The sequence below is a fragment of the Mobula birostris genome, unplaced genomic scaffold (genome assembly GCF_030028105.1).
Source record: "Mobula birostris isolate sMobBir1 unplaced genomic scaffold, sMobBir1.hap1 scaffold_2105, whole genome shotgun sequence".
NCBI lineage: Eukaryota > Metazoa > Chordata > Chondrichthyes > Myliobatiformes > Myliobatidae > Mobula > Mobula birostris.
The window spans coordinates 27985-44895 of record NW_027275153.1 but is presented as its reverse complement, the minus strand read 5'-3'; the positions used below and the strand labels follow the sequence as shown (position 1 = coordinate 44895).

The window sequence follows — 16911 nt, the reverse complement described above, 5'->3', positions numbered from 1 at the left end:
TCTGTTGGTGTCTGCTACCCTCAGCCTGCTGCCCCAGCACACAACAGCAAACATGACCGCACTGGCCACCACAGACTCGTAGAACATCCTCAGCATCGTCTGGCAGATGTTAAAGGACCTCAGTCTCCTCAGGAAATAGAGACGGCTCTGACCCTTCTTGTAGGGAGCCTCAGTATTCTTTGACCAGTCCAGTTTATTGTCAATTCGTATCCCCAGGTATTTGTAATCCTCCACCATGTCCACACTGACCCCCTGGATGGAAACAGGGGTCACCGGTACCTTAGCTCTCCTCAGGTCTACCACCAGCTCCTTAGTCTTTTTCACATTAAGCTGCAGATAATTCTGCTCACACCATGTGACAAAGTTTCCCACCGTAGCCCTGTACTCAGCCTCATCTCCCCTGCTGATGCATCCAACTATTGGGTCTGGGAATGCTCAAAAGTTTTTCCCGTATAAATTAATGGTAACTGCTTCTTCACTTTACGCCATTTTGGCTTACGAATGGTTTCATAGGAACACTCTGCCTTTGGATAGCGGAGGAGAAGATGGCAGCACGACACTGCGCGCGCAGCTCTCCGGTGAAACGATATCGTTTCTGTTGAATAGGGGGCCGTGGACAATTCTGATTTGATGGAGACGGACGTGAGAAGCAGAGGAACATTTGGAGAAATTTCTGAAATGCCTCGTTCGCCACTGTTGTTACCCTGCGATCGAGAAACTTCCGGAGGGAAGGCCCCAAAATCCCCGGCTTTACCTGCTGAGGTCGAAGCGTTCGGCAGAGACGGTGCTCGGTGCTCAGTGTCGGAGGGCTGGTCGGAGGCTCGAAGTTTTCGGACGACTCCGAGTCGGACTGTGGTCGGGCATGGCAGGGAGAGTTTTCTTCCTTCTCCCGTCTGCGTGAGATGTGGGACTTTCGAGAGACTTGGGACTTTTTTTTACCGTGCCATGGTCTGTTCTTCATCAAGTTATGGTATTGTTGCACTGTTGTAACTATATGTTATAATTATGTGGTTTTCGTTAGCTTTTGCAGTCTTGGTCTGTCCTGTGTTTCTGTGATATCACACTGGAGGAATATTGTATCATTTCTTAATGCATGCATTACTAAATGACAATAAAAGAGGACTGTGTGTCCTCATAATCTAATCTAATCTAAACCTGTATCTCGCATCGGTGTATGCATAGTATACTCAGAGACTGGCCATCGGCATTCGAGCATTCAATGAGGAAGCTGACAGCTCGCTGCAAAATGGCGTCGAGCACAGGGCCCTCCGTAATTTCGGTGGTCTGCAGAGCTTTCTGGAAAGCATTGCAGCCAGGGCTCCTTCCCCGACGTTCCGACGCCCAGTGGGAAGCGGCTGGGCCGTGGGAGGAAATGCGACGCTGCCAAGCCGACCAATACAGTTGTAGCGGCCTGCTACGGTAAAGGGTGCACAACTATGTACCTACAGCGTCGATTTGAGGCAGAAGTGTAAATTGGCCCTGTGTCTTCAGGCTCCTGTACCTCCCCCCCCCCCCCCGATGAGGAGAGGGCCCTGGGTGTTGGGGGGTCCGCAACGACGCACGCCTCCGGGATCGAAAGGCTTGTCGCGTCAGGCGCGCTTGAAGGCTCCGGGCCTTCCTCGTTGGAATTCGGAAGAATTGTAGGGGGGGGGGGATCTCATTGAAACTTATGGAGCGGGAGAAAGGCGGCGATAGAGTGGATGTGGAGAGGATGTTTCTGATAGTCGGGGGAGTCTAGGACCAGAGGACACAGACTGAGTGGATGTGGAGAGGATGTTTCCTGTAGTGGGGGAGTCTAGGACCAGAGGACACAGATAGAGTGGATGTGGAGAGGATGTTTCCTGTAGTGGGGGAGTCTAGGACCAGAGGACACAGATAGAGTGGATGTGGAGAGGATGTTTCCTGTAGTGGGGGAGTCTAGGACCAGAGGACACAGATAGAGTGGATGTGGAGAGGATGTTTCCTGTAGTGGGGGAGTCTAGGACCAGAGGACACAGATAGACTGGATGTGGAGAGGGTGTTTCCTGTAGTGGGGGGGGTCTAGGACCAGAGGACACAGATAGAGTGGATGTGGAGAGGATGTTTCTGATAGTCGGGGGAGTCTAGGACCAGAGGACACAGATAGAATGGATGTGGAGAGGATGTTTCCTGTAGTGGGGGAGTCTAGGACCAGAGGACACAGATAGAGTGGATGTGGAGAGGATGTTTCCTGTAGTGGGGGAGTCTAGGACCAGAGGACACAGACAGAGTGGATGTGGAGAGGATGTTTCCTGTAGTGGGGGAGTCTAGGACCAGAGGACACAGATAGACTGGATGTGGAGAGGGTGTTTCCTGTAGTGGGGGGGGTCTAGGACCAGAGGACACAGATAGAGTGGATGTGGAGAGGATGTTTCTGATAGTCGGGGGAGTCTAGGACCAGAGGACACAGATAGAATGGATGTGGAGAGGATGTTTCCTGTAGTGGGGGAGTCTAGGACCAGAGGACACAGATACAATGGATGTGGACAGGATGTTTCCTGTAGTGGGGGAGTCTAGGACCAGAGGGCACAGACAGAGTGGATGTGGAGAGGATGTTTCCTGTAGTGGGGGAGTCTAGGACCAGAGGACACAGATAGACTGGATGTGGAGAGGGTGTTTCCTGTAGTGGGGTAGTCTAGGACCAGAGGACACAGCCTCAGATTAGAGGGGCATCCATTCAGAACAGAGACGAGGAGGACTTTCCTTAGCAGAGGGTGGGCGAATCTGCGGAATTCCTCTCCGCAGACGGCCATGGAGGCCAAGACGTTGGGGGTATTTAAAGCGCAGGTCCTCGGTTAGCCCGGTCGTCAGAGGCCACGGGGCAGAGGCAGGAGAACGGGATTGAGAAAGAGAGTAGGTCAGCCGTGACAGAACGGCGGAGCAGACTCGATGGGCTGAACAGCCTGATTCGGCCCCGAGGACTCACGGTCTTGTAACTCCACCACCTCCCCTGGAAAAGGAAGACCAGGACGGCCCGGGTAAGGTGGAGGGGCGCTCGGACGCAGTGGCCCCTCCCGGTCTAACCACGAAGGCGGGAGTGTTCGTCCCCCGCGCCCTTCCCACCATCGCCAGGCGCCGCCGGGTGGCCGCTGAGTTCGGCTTCTTGCCGCCCGGGGGAAGGGGCCAATGACGCCTCTGCTTTTCCGGGGCGGATTCACGGGTTCATTGGCGGGGAGGGACCGGCGGCGAGGTTGCTGCGTGGCCGCGGCCGCCCTGGATTTCCGTACCCGGTTGGTGGCTGGCCACCCCCATGGGTGCTGCCCGTCAGTGCTCACTCGGAGGAGGACGAGCTGGACTGTCTTCGTCTGCAGTCAAACTCGTCGTGGTCGTGGCTGTCCCTCCAGGTCGAGGACGACGGTCTTCGTTCTGTTGATCTGCTTACGGGCTCTCCAGTGGCCTACGAGTCCAATCTTGGCTTTGGAAGTTCTTCCGCATTCAGGACAGGTAGTTCCAGACGGCAGATCGGGTTTCGGTTGTTGCTGCCTCTCTTCCCATTTTCTTCCCTTTTCTTCTCGTTCCGCACATCTGCTGGCTTCGAAAGTTGCTGTCCCTTCTCGGACGACGGCTTGCCAGGGTTTCCTGTCCCTGGCGTTGGTTTCCCAACTGTTGACGTCGACGTTACATTTCTTCATGTTGGCTTTTGAGAGACGTCTTTGACTCTCTCCTGTTGCCCGCCTCTCTTACGTTTGCCTTCCTTAAGCCGGGAGCTTCGGCAGACGTTCGTCTTTCATCCGAACGACACGACCGCCCCATCTTAGTTGGTCCTTGACGACGTAGGCTTCAATGTTCGTTGTTTTTGCTTCATTGAGCACACTGACGTTGGTTCGTCTATCTTCCCAGCTGATATTTAAGATGTTTTGAAGACAACGTTGATGGAACTTTTCAAGGTACACAGGTGGTCTCCTGACGTGAGGAAGGATACACCAACTTTGGAGGTGCTGCAGAGGAGGATTTCCAGAGATGACGTTGATGTTGTTTACAATATATATTAATGACTTGGATGAGGGAATTAAATGCAGCATCTCCAAGTTTGCGGATGACACGAAGCTGGGCGGCAGTGTTAGCTGTGAGGAGGATGCTGAGAGGATGCAGGGTGACTTGGATAGGTTGGGTGAGTGGGCAAATTCATGGCAGATGCAGCTTAATGTGGATAAATGTGAGCTTATCCACTTCGGTGGCAAGAACAGGAAAGCAGATTATTATCTGAACGGTGGCCGATTAGGAAAAGGGGAGGTGCAACGAGACCTGGGTGTCATTATACACCAGTCATTGAAAGTGGATATGCAGGTACAGCAGGCGGTGAAAAAGGCAAATGGTATGCTGGCATTTATAGCAAGAGGATTTGAGTACAGGAGCAGGGAGGTACTACTGCAGTTGTACAAGGCCTTGGTGAGACCACACCTGGAGTATTGTGTGCAGTTTTGGTCCCCTAATCTGAGGAAAGACATTCTTGCCATAGAGGGAGTACAGAGAAGGTTCACCAGATTGATTCCTGAGACGGCAGGACTTTCATATGATGGGAGACTGGATGAACTGGGCTTGTACTCGTTGGAATTTAGAAGATTGAGGGGGGATCTGATTGAAACGTATAAGATCCTAAAGGGATTGGACAGGCGAGATGCAGGAAGATTGTTCCCAATGTTGGGGAAGTCCAGAACGAGGGGTCACAGTTTGAGGATAGAGGGGAAGCCTTTTAGAACCGAGATGAGGAAAAATTTCTTCACACAGAGAGTGGTGAATCTGTGGAATTCTCTGCCACAGGAAACAGTTGAGGCCAGTTCATTGGCTATATTTAAGAGGGAGTTAGATATGGCCCTTGTGGCTACGGGGATCAGGGGGTATGGAGGGAAGGCTGGTACAGGGTTCTGAGTTGGATGATCAGCCATGATCATACTGAATGGCGGTGCAGGCTCGAAGGGTCGAATGGCCTACTCCTGCACCTATTTTCTATGTTTCTATGGTGGGGGGGGGGGTTAGACTATGACGGGAGAGCCAGTCGCCTGGGACTATACTCCAGGGGGTACAGGGGGTCAGTGTGGACATGGTGGAGGATTACAAATACCTGGGGATACAAATTGACAATAAACCGGACTGGTCAAAGAACACTGAGGCTGTCTACAAGAAGGGTCAGAGCCGTCTCTATTTCCTGAGGAGACTGAGGTCCTTTAACATCAGCCGGACGATGCTGAGGATGTTCTACGAGTCTGTGGTGGCCAGTGCGATCATGTTTGCTGTTGTGTGCTGGGGCAGCAGGCTGAGGGTAGCAGTCACCAACAGAATCAACAAACTCATCCGTAAGGCCAGTGATGTTGTGGGGATGGAACTGGACTCTCTCACAGTGGTGTCTGAAAAGAGGATGCTGTCCAAGTTGCATGCCATCTTGGTCAATGTCTCCCATCCACTACATAATGTACTGGGTGGTCACAGGAGTACATTCAGCCAGAGACTCATTCCACCGAGATGCAGCACAGAGCGTCATAGGAAGTCATTCCTACCTGTGGCCATCAAACTCTACAACTCCTCCCTTGCAGGGTCAGACACCCTGAGCCAATAGGCTGGTCCTAGACTTATTTCCTGGCATAATTTACATATTACTATTTAACTATTTATGGTTTTATTACTATTTATTATTTATGGTGCAACTGTAACGAAAACCAATTTCCCCCGGGATCAATAAAGTCTGACTATGACTATCACTACTGTGACAAAAGAGGTTTACAAAGAGTACACATAGACTAAGATGTTAACTGTCCTCTGCTCTCACCAGTGGGATCAACAGCTCATCTGCCACCTGTCTTCAGGAGAGAGAGATAAGTAAGACAATGGAGCAGCATTTGGAAATGTTAATGAATAGACGAGAGAGATTAACGGTAGGAGACACCTGTCTGAGTATTGTCAAGACCGGCTGCTTTGAACCTGAACTGTTTGAAGTCTGATGGACAGGCGATACCCCAACAGGGGGGATAAAAGGAACAGGTTCGCTCAGGCAACAGACACACCACACAACACGACCCCACGAGGTAACGAGACCCTGGAAGCGGTGTGCCCCCACAAATCGGTGGGAGTTTTGGAAGGCTGGTGGCGGAACCAGCCATAGACGCACAGGGTGGAAAGATACTGTCGGCGGGAACCTGGTGTGTGTGTCCGCCCTTGCCTGGGTGCCGGGTTCACCGCATCGGGAACGGAGGGGTCACAGTCGGTGACCTCGGAAGACGTTACAAAGGGCTCGCCCGAAAGCTAACTGCGAGGAATATCGAAAGTCTGTTTGGAATCCGATTTGCATATTCATTCGTTTTCTCTCTCTCTCTTCAACGGCACAACAGCGATTACTGCGAACTGAACTAAATTGAACTCTGTCACTTGTGATTGATCATTTTACCCCTAAGACTGCGATAGAGCTTGATTGATCCTATTATCCTAGTTCTGTGTACATGTCTGTTTATTCATTGCTGACCTGTTGCATTTATATCCTTACTATTAAAGTACTGTGTTGCTTATTTCTTTAATAAAACTTTCTTAGTTCCAGTAATCCAGACTCCAACTGAGTGATCCATTTCTGCTGGTTTGGCAACCCATTTACGGGGTACGTAACACTACTCGCTGTAATTCAGAAGAATGAGAGGAAATCTTATAGAAACTTAGCCCGCGCCATGCAGAAGTTTGGGCGCCCCTGGTCAAAATTTCTGTTACTGTGAATAGCTAAGAGAGTAAAAGATGACCTGATTTCCAAAGGCATGAAGTTAAAGATGACACATTTCTTTAATATTTTAAGCAAGAAAACTTTTTTTTTTTATTTCCACCTTTTACAGTTTGAAAATAACCAAAAAGGAAAAGGGCCCGAAGCAAAAGTTTGGGCACCCTGCATGGTCAGTACTTAGTAGCACCCCCTTTGGCAAGTATCACAGCTTGTAAATGGTTTTTGCAGCCGGCTAAGAGTCTTTCAATTCTTGTTTGTTGGATTTTCACCCATTCTTCCTTGCAAAAGGCTTCTAGTTCTGTGAGATTCTTGGGCCGTCTTGCGTGCACTGCTCTTTTGAGGCCTATCCACAGATTCTCAATGATGTTTAGGGTGGGGGACTGTGACGGCCATGGCAAAACCTTCAGCTTGCCCCTCTTGAGGTAGTCCATTGTGGATTTTGAGGTGTGTTTAGGCTCACTATCCTGTTGTAGAAGCCATCCTCTTTTCATCTTCAGCTTTTTTACAGACGGTGTGATGTCTGCTTCCAGAACTTGCTGGTGTTTAATTGAATTCATTCTTCCCTCTACCAGTGAAATGTTCCCCACGCCACTGGCTGCCACACAAGCCCAAAGCATGATCGATCCACCCCCGTGATTAACAGTTGGAGAGATGTTCTTTTCATGAAGTTCTGCACCCTTTTTTCTCCAAACATACCTTTGCTCATTGCGGCCAAAAAGTTCTATTTTAACTTCATCAGTCCACAGGACTTGTTTCCCAAATGCATCAGGCTTGTTTAGATGTTCCTTTGCAAACCTTTTGAATAGACCTTTATTGGCCGCAATGAGCAAAGGTATGTTTGGAGAAAAAAGGGTGCAGAATTTCATGAAAAGAACCCCTCTCCAACTGCTGAGCACGGGGGTGGATCGATCATGCTTTGGGCTTGTGTGGCAGCCAGTGGCGTGGGGAACATTTCACTGGTAGAGGGAAGAATGAATTCAATTAAACACCAGCAAATTCTGGAAGCAAACATCACACCGCCTGTAAAAATGCTGAAGATGAAAAGAGGACGGCTTCTACAACAGGATAATGATCCTAAACACACCTCAAAGTCCACAATAGACTAGCTCAAGAGGCGCAAGCTGAAGGTTTTGCCATTGGCCCTCACAGTCCCCCGACCCAAACATCATCGAGAATCTGTGGAGAGACCTCAAAAGAGCAGTGCATGCAAGACGGCCCAAGAATCTCACAGAACTAGAAGCCTTTTGCGCGGAAGAATGGGCGAAAATCCCCCAAACAGGAATTGAAAGACGCTTAGCTGGCTATAAAAAGCGTTTACGAGCTGTGATACTTGCCAGACGGGGTGTTACTAAGTACTGACCATGCAGGATGCTCCCGATGTGGCCTTCTGTATATTGGCGAGACCCGACGCAGGCTGGGAGACCGTCTCGCTGAACACCTACGCTCTGTCCGCTAGAGAAAGCAGGATCTCCCAGTGGCCACACATTTTAATTCCACATCCCATTCCCATTCTGATATGTCTATCCACGGCCTCCTCTACTGTAAAGATGAAGCCACACTCAGGTTGGAGGAACAACACCTTATATTCCGTCTGGGTAGCCTCCAACCTGATGGCATGAACATCGACTTCTCTAACTTCCGCTAATGCCCCACCTCCCCCTCGTACCCCATCCATTATTTATTTATTCATTCTCTCTTTCTTTTCCTCTCTGTCCCACTCACTATAACTCCTTGCCCATTCCCTGGGCTCCCCTCCCCCTTTCTTTCTCCCTCGGCCTCCCGTCCCATGATCCTCTCCCTGGGCCTCTCATATCCCCTTTTGCCAATCACCTGTCCAGTTCTTGGCTCCATCCCTCCCCCTCCTGTCTTCTCCTACCATTTTGGATCTCCCCCTCCCCCTCCCGCTTTCAAATCTCTTACTAGCTCTTCTTTCGGTCAGTCCTGACGAAGGGTCTCGGCCCGAAACGTCGACCGTACCTCTTCCTAGAGATGCTGCCTGGCCTGCTGCGTTCACCAGCAACTTTTTTAAAGATGGAAATAAAAAAGTTTTCCGGCTTAAGATATTAGAAACATAGAAAATAGGTGCAGGAGCAGGCCATTCGGCCCTTCGAGTCTGTACCGCCATTCAGTACGATCATGGCTGATCATCCAACCCAGAACACCGCCCCAGTCTTCCCTCCATACCCCCTGATCCCCGTAGCCACAAGGGCCATATCTAACTCCCTCTTAAATATAGCCAATGAACTGGCCTCAACTGTTTCCTGTGGCAGAGAATTCCACAGATTCACCACTCACTGTGTGAAGAAGTTTTTCCTCATCTCGGTCCTATAAGGCTTCCCCTCTATCCTCAAACTGTGGCCCCTCGTTCTGGAAATGCGTCATCTTTAACTTCATGGCTTTTTGGAAATCAGGTCATCTTTTACTCGCTCAGCTATTCACAGTAACAGAAATTTTGACTGGGGGTGCCCAAACTTTTGCATGGCGCCGTAAGGTTATGACAGAGGCAGGAAAGTCGTTTCCCCTGGTAGGTGAGACGAGGACTAGGGGACGCAGCCTCAAGATTCGGAGGGAGTTGACTGAGGACGGAGATGAGGAGGAACCACTTTTCCCAGTGAGTGGTGAATCTGCGGAATTCCCTGCCCCGTGAAGCAGAGGAGGCTACCTCAGTAGGTATATTTAAGACAGGGTTGGGTAGATTTTTGCATAATTGGGGATTAAAGGTTATGGGGGGAAAAGGCAGGCAGGTGGAGATGAGTCCATGGTCAGATCAGCCATTATCTGACTGAACGGCAGAGCACGCTGGATGGGCGAGCTGGCCGACTCCTGCTCCTGTTTCTTATCCTCTCTTGTAACCAGAATCCAAGACATTACAGTCTTTGAATGATTTTCTAACCAGAAGTTTATCTGCAATCAGAATTATGTACCTGTTGTGTGCTGTGTGCTGTTGGCTCTGTGTTTAACACCTTGGCTGCAGATGTTTGCTGTCTCATTTGGCTGTATGGTCGAATGACAAATCAATTTGAACTCGAACCTGACCTGGGGAGGTCCCAGCACAAACCAGCAGGTCTGCTGGTCAGATACCCTCCCCCACCAGCACCCCCCCCCGGCGGATCTGTGAGCCTCCTACCAGCAGGAACCAGCACATCTGGGCAGTTCCCAGCACATCCACTGGAGCTCCGGCAGAAAGGGTTCTGCTGGTCGGGATCCCAGCACACCCCAGCTGGCCCCGCACCCCACCCCACCCCCCAGCTCACCTGCGCCAGCTGCTCCCTCAGCTGGTCAGCCAGGCCCCGGAGCTGGTCCAGCTGCTCGCGGGCCGCCTCGGACTCCGCGTCGGCCCGGCGCAGGGCCTGCCTGAGCCGCCGGGCCTCGTCCTCCGCCTCCCTCCGGCCGCTGCCCTGCCTCAGGCCCTCCTCGGCCGCCTCCGCCCGGGACCTCTCCAGCTTCGACTCCCTCGACAGGGCCTCCTCGCGGTCCCGCTCCATCTGCGAGGGGTGCAGAGAGGTGGGCGTCAGCCTGTCTGGGAGGGGATTCCCCGCACGTCTTGTGCGTCCCGGCAGCAAGGAGTAAATCTGGGATAGATCCCAGCCGGAACCAACTTAACTGAGAGCTCCAACAGGGAGCAAAGGGCACCCTTTTTCACCCAGAGGGTGCCCCGTCTGTGGAGTGAGCTGCCGGGGGCAGGTACATTAACGACACTCGGACAGGGACACGGATAGGAGAGGTTTAGAGGGATACGGTGGTCCGTCTGTGGACAGGGACACGGATAGGAGAGGTTTAGAGGGATACGGTGGTCCGTCTGTGGACAGGGACACGGACAGGAGAGGTTTAGAGGGATACGGTGGTCCGTCTGTGGACAGGGACACGGATAGGAGAGGTTCAGAGGGATACGGTGGTCCGTCTGTGGACAGGGACACGGATAGGAGAGGTTTAGAGGGATACGGTGGTCCGTCTGTGGACAGGGACACGGATAGGAGAGGTTCAGAGGGATACGGTGGTCCGTCTGTGGACAGGGACACGGATAGGAGAGGTTTAGAGGGATACGGTGGTCCGTCTGTGGACAGGGACACGGATAGGAGAGGTTTAGAGGGATACGGTGGTCGGGTCTGTGGACAGGGACACGGATAAGAAAGGTTTAGAGGGATACGGTGGTCCGTCTGTGGACAGGGACACGGATAGGAGAGGTTTAGAGGGATACGGTGGTCCGTCTGTGGACAGGGACACGGATAGGAGAGGTTCAGAGGGATACGGTGGTCCGTCTGTGGAAGGAGCTGCCGGGGGAAGTGGTCGAGGCAGGTACGTTAACGACACTCGGACAGGGACACGGATAGGAGAGGTTTAGAGGGATACGGTGGTCCGTCTGTGGACAGGGACACGGACAGGGAAGGTTTAGAGGGATACGGTGGTCCGTCTGTGGACAGGGACACGGATAGGAGAGGTTTAGAGGGATACGGTGGTCCGTCTGTGGACAGGGACACGGACAGGGAAGGTTTAGAGGGATACGGTGGTCCGTCTGTGGACAGGGACACGGACAGGGAAGGTTTAGAGGGATACGGTGGTCCGTCAGTGGAAGGAGCTGCCAGAGGAAGTGGTCGAGGCAGGTACGTTAACGACACTCGGACAGGGACATGGATAGGAGAGGTTTAGAGGGATACGGTGGCCCGTCTGTGGACAGGGACACGGATAGGAGAGGTTTAGAGGGATACGGTGGTCCGTCTGTGGACAGGGACATGGATAGGAGAGGTTTAGAGGGATACGGTGGTCCGTCTGTGGACAGGGACACGGATAGGAGAGGTTTAGAGGGATACGGTGGTCCGTCTGTGGACAGGGACACGGACAGGGAAGGTTTAGAGGGATACGGTGGTCCGTCTGTGGACAGGGACACGGACAGGGAAGGTTTAGAGGGATACGGTGGTCCGTCAGTGGAAGGAGCTGCCAGAGGAAGTGGTCGAGGCAGGTACGTTAACGACACTCGGACAGGGACATGGATAGGAGAGGTTTAGAGGGATACGGTGGTCCGTCTGTGGACAGGGACACGGATAGGAGAGGTTTAGAGGGATACGGTGGTCCGTCTGTGGACAGGGACACGGATAGGAGAGGTTTAGAGGGATACGGTGGTCCGTCTGTGGACAGGGACACGGATAGGAGAGGTTTAGAGGGATACGGTGGTCCGTCTGTGGACAGGGACACGGATAGGAGAGGTTTAGAGGGATACGGTGGTCCGTCTGTGGGCAGGGACACGGATAGGAGAGGTTTAGAGGGATACGGTGGTCCGTCTGTGGAAGAAGCTGCCGGGGGGGAAGAAGTCGAGGCAGGTACATTAACGACACTCGGACAGGGACACGGATAGGAGAGGTTTAGAGGGATACGGTGGTCCGTCTATGGACAGGGAAGGTTTAGAGGGATACGGTGGTCCGTCAGTGGAAGGAGCTGCCGGAGGAAGTGGTCGAGGCAGGTACGTTAACGACACTCGGTCAGGGGCATGGATAAAAAAAAAATTTCCTGTGGGTCATGTTTGGGGGGGATTTGACGTTATCGTTGCTGTTTTTTTTCCTGCAGGGGAGAGAGGGGGTAGGGGATTTTAGGGTTTGCAAATGTTGTCTCTCTTTCTTTTTTGTGACGGGGGGAGGTGGAGTCCACATCTTTTTGTTTAACCACCCCAATGGTCTTTCTGTACTTCATGACTATCTTGAGAAGACGAGTATCAGAGTTGTATTCCACATGCAAACTCTGACACTAAAATGAACCTTTGAACGGGGGGCAGAAGGGAACGAGCTGGGTGGGGACAACACACAGCGTCGTGCTGGAACGCCAGGGGTGGGGAGGGAGACTTGGAGACGTCAGTTCGTACCTGCGAGATGATGGCGTTGAGCTGCACTTTGTCTTGGGCAAGGGCCTCGTTCAGCGCACAGGTCTTGGCGAGAGAGTCGCGCAGGTTGGACTCCTGGGCCTGCAGGCGGCTGCTGGTCCGGCTGAGCTCAGAGCAGGCGAGTTCCGACTGTGAGGAGAGGGAGCGTGGGGGAGAGGTCAGCCCGGGGAGAGCAGGAGGAGAGGGAGAAAGGGAGGGGGGAGAGAGACAGAGAGACAGAGACAGAGAGAGAGACAGAGAGACAGAGAGAGAGAGAGAGAGAGAGAGAGAGAGAGAGAGAGAGAAGGGAGAGAGATGGAGGAGAGAGACTGGGAGAGAAAGAGAGAGAGGAGGGAGAGGCAGGGGAGAGTCGGGGGGGACGGAGAGAAAAATGGGGGGGGAGAGATGGGGAGAGGGGGAGAGAGAAGGGGAGAGGGGGAGAGAGAAGGGGAGTAGAAGGGGAGGAGAAGGGGAGGAGAAGGGGAGGAGAAGGGGAGGAGAAGGGGAGGAGAAGGGGAGGAGAAGGGGAGGAGGGGAGAGAGGGGGAGAGAAAAGGGGAGAGGGGGAGAGAGAAGGGGAGAGGGGGAGAGAGAAGGGGAGGGGGGAGAGAGAAGGGGAGGAGAAAGGGAGGAGAAGGGGAGGAGAAGGGAGGAGAAGGGGAGGAGAAGGGGAGGAGAAGGGGAGGAGGGGAGAGGGGGAGAGAGAAGGGGAGGAGAAGGGGAGGAGAAGGGGAGGAGAAGGGGAGGAGAAGGGAGGGAGGGGAGAGAGGGGGAGAGAGGGGAGAGAGAAGGGGAGAGGGGGAGAGAGGGGGAGAGAGAAGGGGAGAGGGGGAGAGAGAAGGGGAGAGGGGGAGAGAGAAGGGGAGGGGGGAGAGAGAAGGGGAGAGGGGGAGAGAGAAGGGGAGGGGGGAGAGAGAAGGGGAGAGGGGGAGAGAGAAGGGGAGGGGGGGAGAGAGAAGGGGAGAGGGGGAGAGAGAAGGGAGGGAAGCACGAGAGGAACGACATGGGGGGGGTGGTAGAAGCATCCTACCTTGTCCAGTGCCGCGCGGAGTTGCTCCCTCTCCTCGACAAGAAGCTCCCTCTCCAGACCCTCCTTCTCCAGTCTCTCCCGGAGGGCCGATGTCTCCCTCCTCAGGTCCGAGACCTGACCCTCCGTCTGCTCCAGAAGTTTCCGCCTGCCTTGCCAGAGAGTCACAGGGTCACGCATCACGGAAAGAGACACCTCGGCCCATCCGCTCCAGGCCGACCCCCGATCCAAGCCGGTCCCCTCTGCCCACTTCTGTCCCCTATCCCTCTAAACCTCTCCTATCCGTGCCCCTGTCCGAGTGTCGTTAATGTAGCCCTAGGTTACTCTGTTCTACAACACCCCCCAGGGTCCCCGTCTACCCGTGACCCCACTTTCAGGGAACCGTGTCCCTGTACCCCTGGGTTCCTCTGTTCTACAACACTCCCCGGGGTCCCCGTCTACCCGTGACCCCACTTTCAGGGAACCGTGTCCCTGTACCCCTGGGTCACTCTGTTCTACAACACTCCCCAGGGTCCTTGTCTACCTGTGACTCTACTTTCAGGGAACCGTATACTGTGTACACCTGGGTCCCTCTGTTCCCCAACACTCCCCAGGGTCCCCGTTTACCCGTGACCCCACTTTCAGGGAACCCTGTCCCCGTACCCCTGGGTCCCTCTGTTCCCCAACACTCCCCGGGGTCCCCGTTTACCCGTGACCCCACTTTCAGGGAACTGTCTCCCTGTACTCCTGGATCACTCTGTTCCACAATACTCCCCAGGGTCCCTCCCATTCACTGCGAGAGTCCGACCCCGGTCTGCCTTCCTGAAGACCGATCCCTCGCACTTATCCGAATTAAACTGCATCCGCCACTGCTCGGCCCCCCTCCCCAGATGATCGAGTGGCCTCCTCTGGCAAATTTACTCGTTCCGACAAGGAGGAATTTACCCCGTCGCCCTCATCTTCGGTCTCGGCCTTCCCTCCGCCCTCCTCACCCCCCCTCCTCTCTCTCTCGCTCTCTCTATCTCTCCTCTCCACCCCCCCGCCGTACTTCTCTTTCCTTCTCCCTCTCCCTGCAGAGAGCTGAACCGTGGATCTGCTGACGAGAGTGGGGCGAGAAGCAGGAGGGAGATGGGATGAGGGGGAAGGGAAGGGGGTGAGTCGACTGGGACGGGGTGGGGAGGGGAAGAGAGGGCACTGAGGATCGGAGTGTGCCGGGGAGGACACGAGTGGCGAGGGAGAGGTCAACAGACAATCGGTGCAGGAGTCGGCCATTCGGCCCCTTCGAGCCAGCACCGCCATTCACTGTGATCATGGCTGGTCATCCACAATCGGTATCCAGTTCCTGCCTCATCCCCATATCCCTTCACTCCGCTATCATTAAGAGCTCCATCTAACTCCTTATTGAAAGCATCCAGAGAATTGGCCTCCGCTGCCTTCTGGGGCAGAGCGTTCCACAGATCCACAACTCTCTGGGTGAAAAAGTTTCCCCTCAACTCTGTTCTAAATGGCCTACCCCTTATTCTTAAACTGTGGCCTCTGGTTCTGGACTCACCCAGGAGCAGGAACATGTTTCCTGCCTCCAGCGTGCCCAATCCCTTAATAATCTTATATGTTTCAATCAGATCCCTTCTCATCCTTCTAAATTCCAGAGTATACAAGCCCAGTCGCTCCAATCTTTCAACATATGACAGTCCCGCCATCCCGGGAATTAACCTCGTGAACCTACTCTGCACTCCCTCAATAGCAAGAATGTCCCTCCTCAAATTTGGAAACCAAAACTGCACACAGTACTCCAGGTGTGGTCTCACCAGGGCCCTGTACAGCTGCAGAAGGACCTCTTTGCTCTTATACTCAACTCCCCTTGTTATGAAGGCCAGCATGCCATTAGCTTTCTTCACTGCCTGGCTGTACCTGCATGCTTACTTTCATAATCATACTTTATTGATCCCGGGGGAAATTGGTTTTCGTTACAGTTGCACCATAAATAATAAATAGTAATAGAACCATAAATAGTTAAATAGTAATATGTAAATTATGACAGGAAATAAGTCCAGGACCAGCCTATTGGCTCAGGGTGTCTGACCCTCCAAGGGAGGAGTTGTAAAGTTTGATGGCCACAGGCAGGAATGACTTCCTATGACGCTCTGTGTTGCATCTCGGTGGAATGAGTCTCTGGCTGAATGTACTCCTGTGCCCAACCAGTACATTATGTAGTGGATGGGAGACATTGACCAAGATGGCATGCAACTTGGACAGCATCCTCTTTCAGACACCACCGTCAGAGAGTCCAGTTCTATCCCCGCAACATCACTGGCCTTACGAATGAGTTTGTTGATTCTGTTGGTGTCTGCTACCCTCAGCCTGCTGCCCCAGCACACAACAGCAAACATGATAGCACTGGCCACCACAGACTCGTAGAACATCCTCAGCATCGTCCGACAGATGTTAAGGACTGATGAACAAGGACACATAGATCTCGCTGTCCTTCCCCTTTTCCTGACTTGACACCAGTAATCTGCCTTCCTGTTCTTGCCACCAAAGTGGACAACCTCACATTTATCCACATTAAACTGCATCTGCCGTGCATCTGCCCACTCACCCAGCCTGTCCAAGTCGTCTGCGTTATCAGCACATCCTCCGCACATTTCACACTGCATCTAAGAATTTGCTAACGTTACTTTTAATCCATTCATCTCGGTCGGGGAGTTGGGAGAACAGGAAGGCAGGGGAGGTGGGGATTAGGGGTGAGGCGGGAAGGAGGAGGGGGAGCTGAGGGTGAGGGGATCCATGGAAAGAGAGAGGGAGGGGAGGGGGGAAGGTGAGAATGAGGGGAACAGACTGTCACCCACCCCCTCTCCGCCTTGGCCTCCGTCTCCTCCTTGGCCCGGAGAAACCGTCTCGCTCCTCACGGATCGCCGCCAGCTCGTCCCTCGCCGACTCCTTCGCCCTCCTCAGCTCCTCCTCGAGGGCGTGGAGTCGGCTGGTCAGCGAGAGGGCAGCCTGCTCCCCCTCGGAACCCTGCCTGAGGACAGAGTGAGTGTGAGTGTGAGTGTGAGTGAGAGTGACAGAGGGAGAGGGAGGGGAGAGGGATGGGGGAAAGAGGGAGGGAGGGGGGAAGAGGGAGGGGGGAAGAGGGAGGGGGGAAGAGGGAGGGGGGAAGACGGAGGGGGAAGACGGAGGGGGAAGAGGGAGGGGGGAAGAGGGGGAAGAGGGAGGAGAGGGGGAGGGGAGAGGGAGGAGGGAAGAAGGGAGGTGGACAAGTGGGGGGGAGAGTGGGGACAGAGGGAGGGGAGAGGGAGGTGGACAGGGAGGGCAGAGTGGGGACAGAGGGAGGTGGACAGGG

General features: G+C 53.6%; 2 protein-coding genes across 2 annotated transcripts in view; both read right to left on the bottom strand.

The window, feature by feature from the left end:
* Nucleotides 1-16592, bottom strand: part of LOC140192674 (uncharacterized) — a 30697-nt gene extending 14105 nt beyond the window's left edge. The window contains exons 1-4 of the mRNA XM_072250193.1: nucleotides 16418-16592; nucleotides 13593-13737; nucleotides 12567-12713; nucleotides 9970-10200 (exon numbers count right to left, since the gene is read on the bottom strand). Of these exons, the coding sequence (XP_072106294.1) occupies nucleotides 9970-10200 (231 nt within the window). The 5' untranslated portion in view covers nucleotides 12567-12713; nucleotides 13593-13737; nucleotides 16418-16592. The remainder of the gene's footprint in view (nucleotides 1-9969; nucleotides 10201-12566; nucleotides 12714-13592; nucleotides 13738-16417) is intronic.
* On the bottom strand, nucleotides 10405-13769 carry LOC140192676 (uncharacterized). Its single transcript, XM_072250195.1, has 9 exons — nucleotides 13593-13769; nucleotides 12567-12713; nucleotides 12463-12490; nucleotides 11713-12003; nucleotides 11459-11611; nucleotides 11357-11407; nucleotides 10849-10950; nucleotides 10746-10796; nucleotides 10405-10694 (listed from the first exon to the last, which is right to left on the bottom strand). The coding sequence occupies exons 1-9, from the start codon at nucleotides 13767-13769 to the stop codon at nucleotides 10405-10407; spliced, it is 1290 nt and encodes a 429-aa protein (XP_072106296.1).
* Nucleotides 16593-16911: the final 319 nt, after the last annotated feature.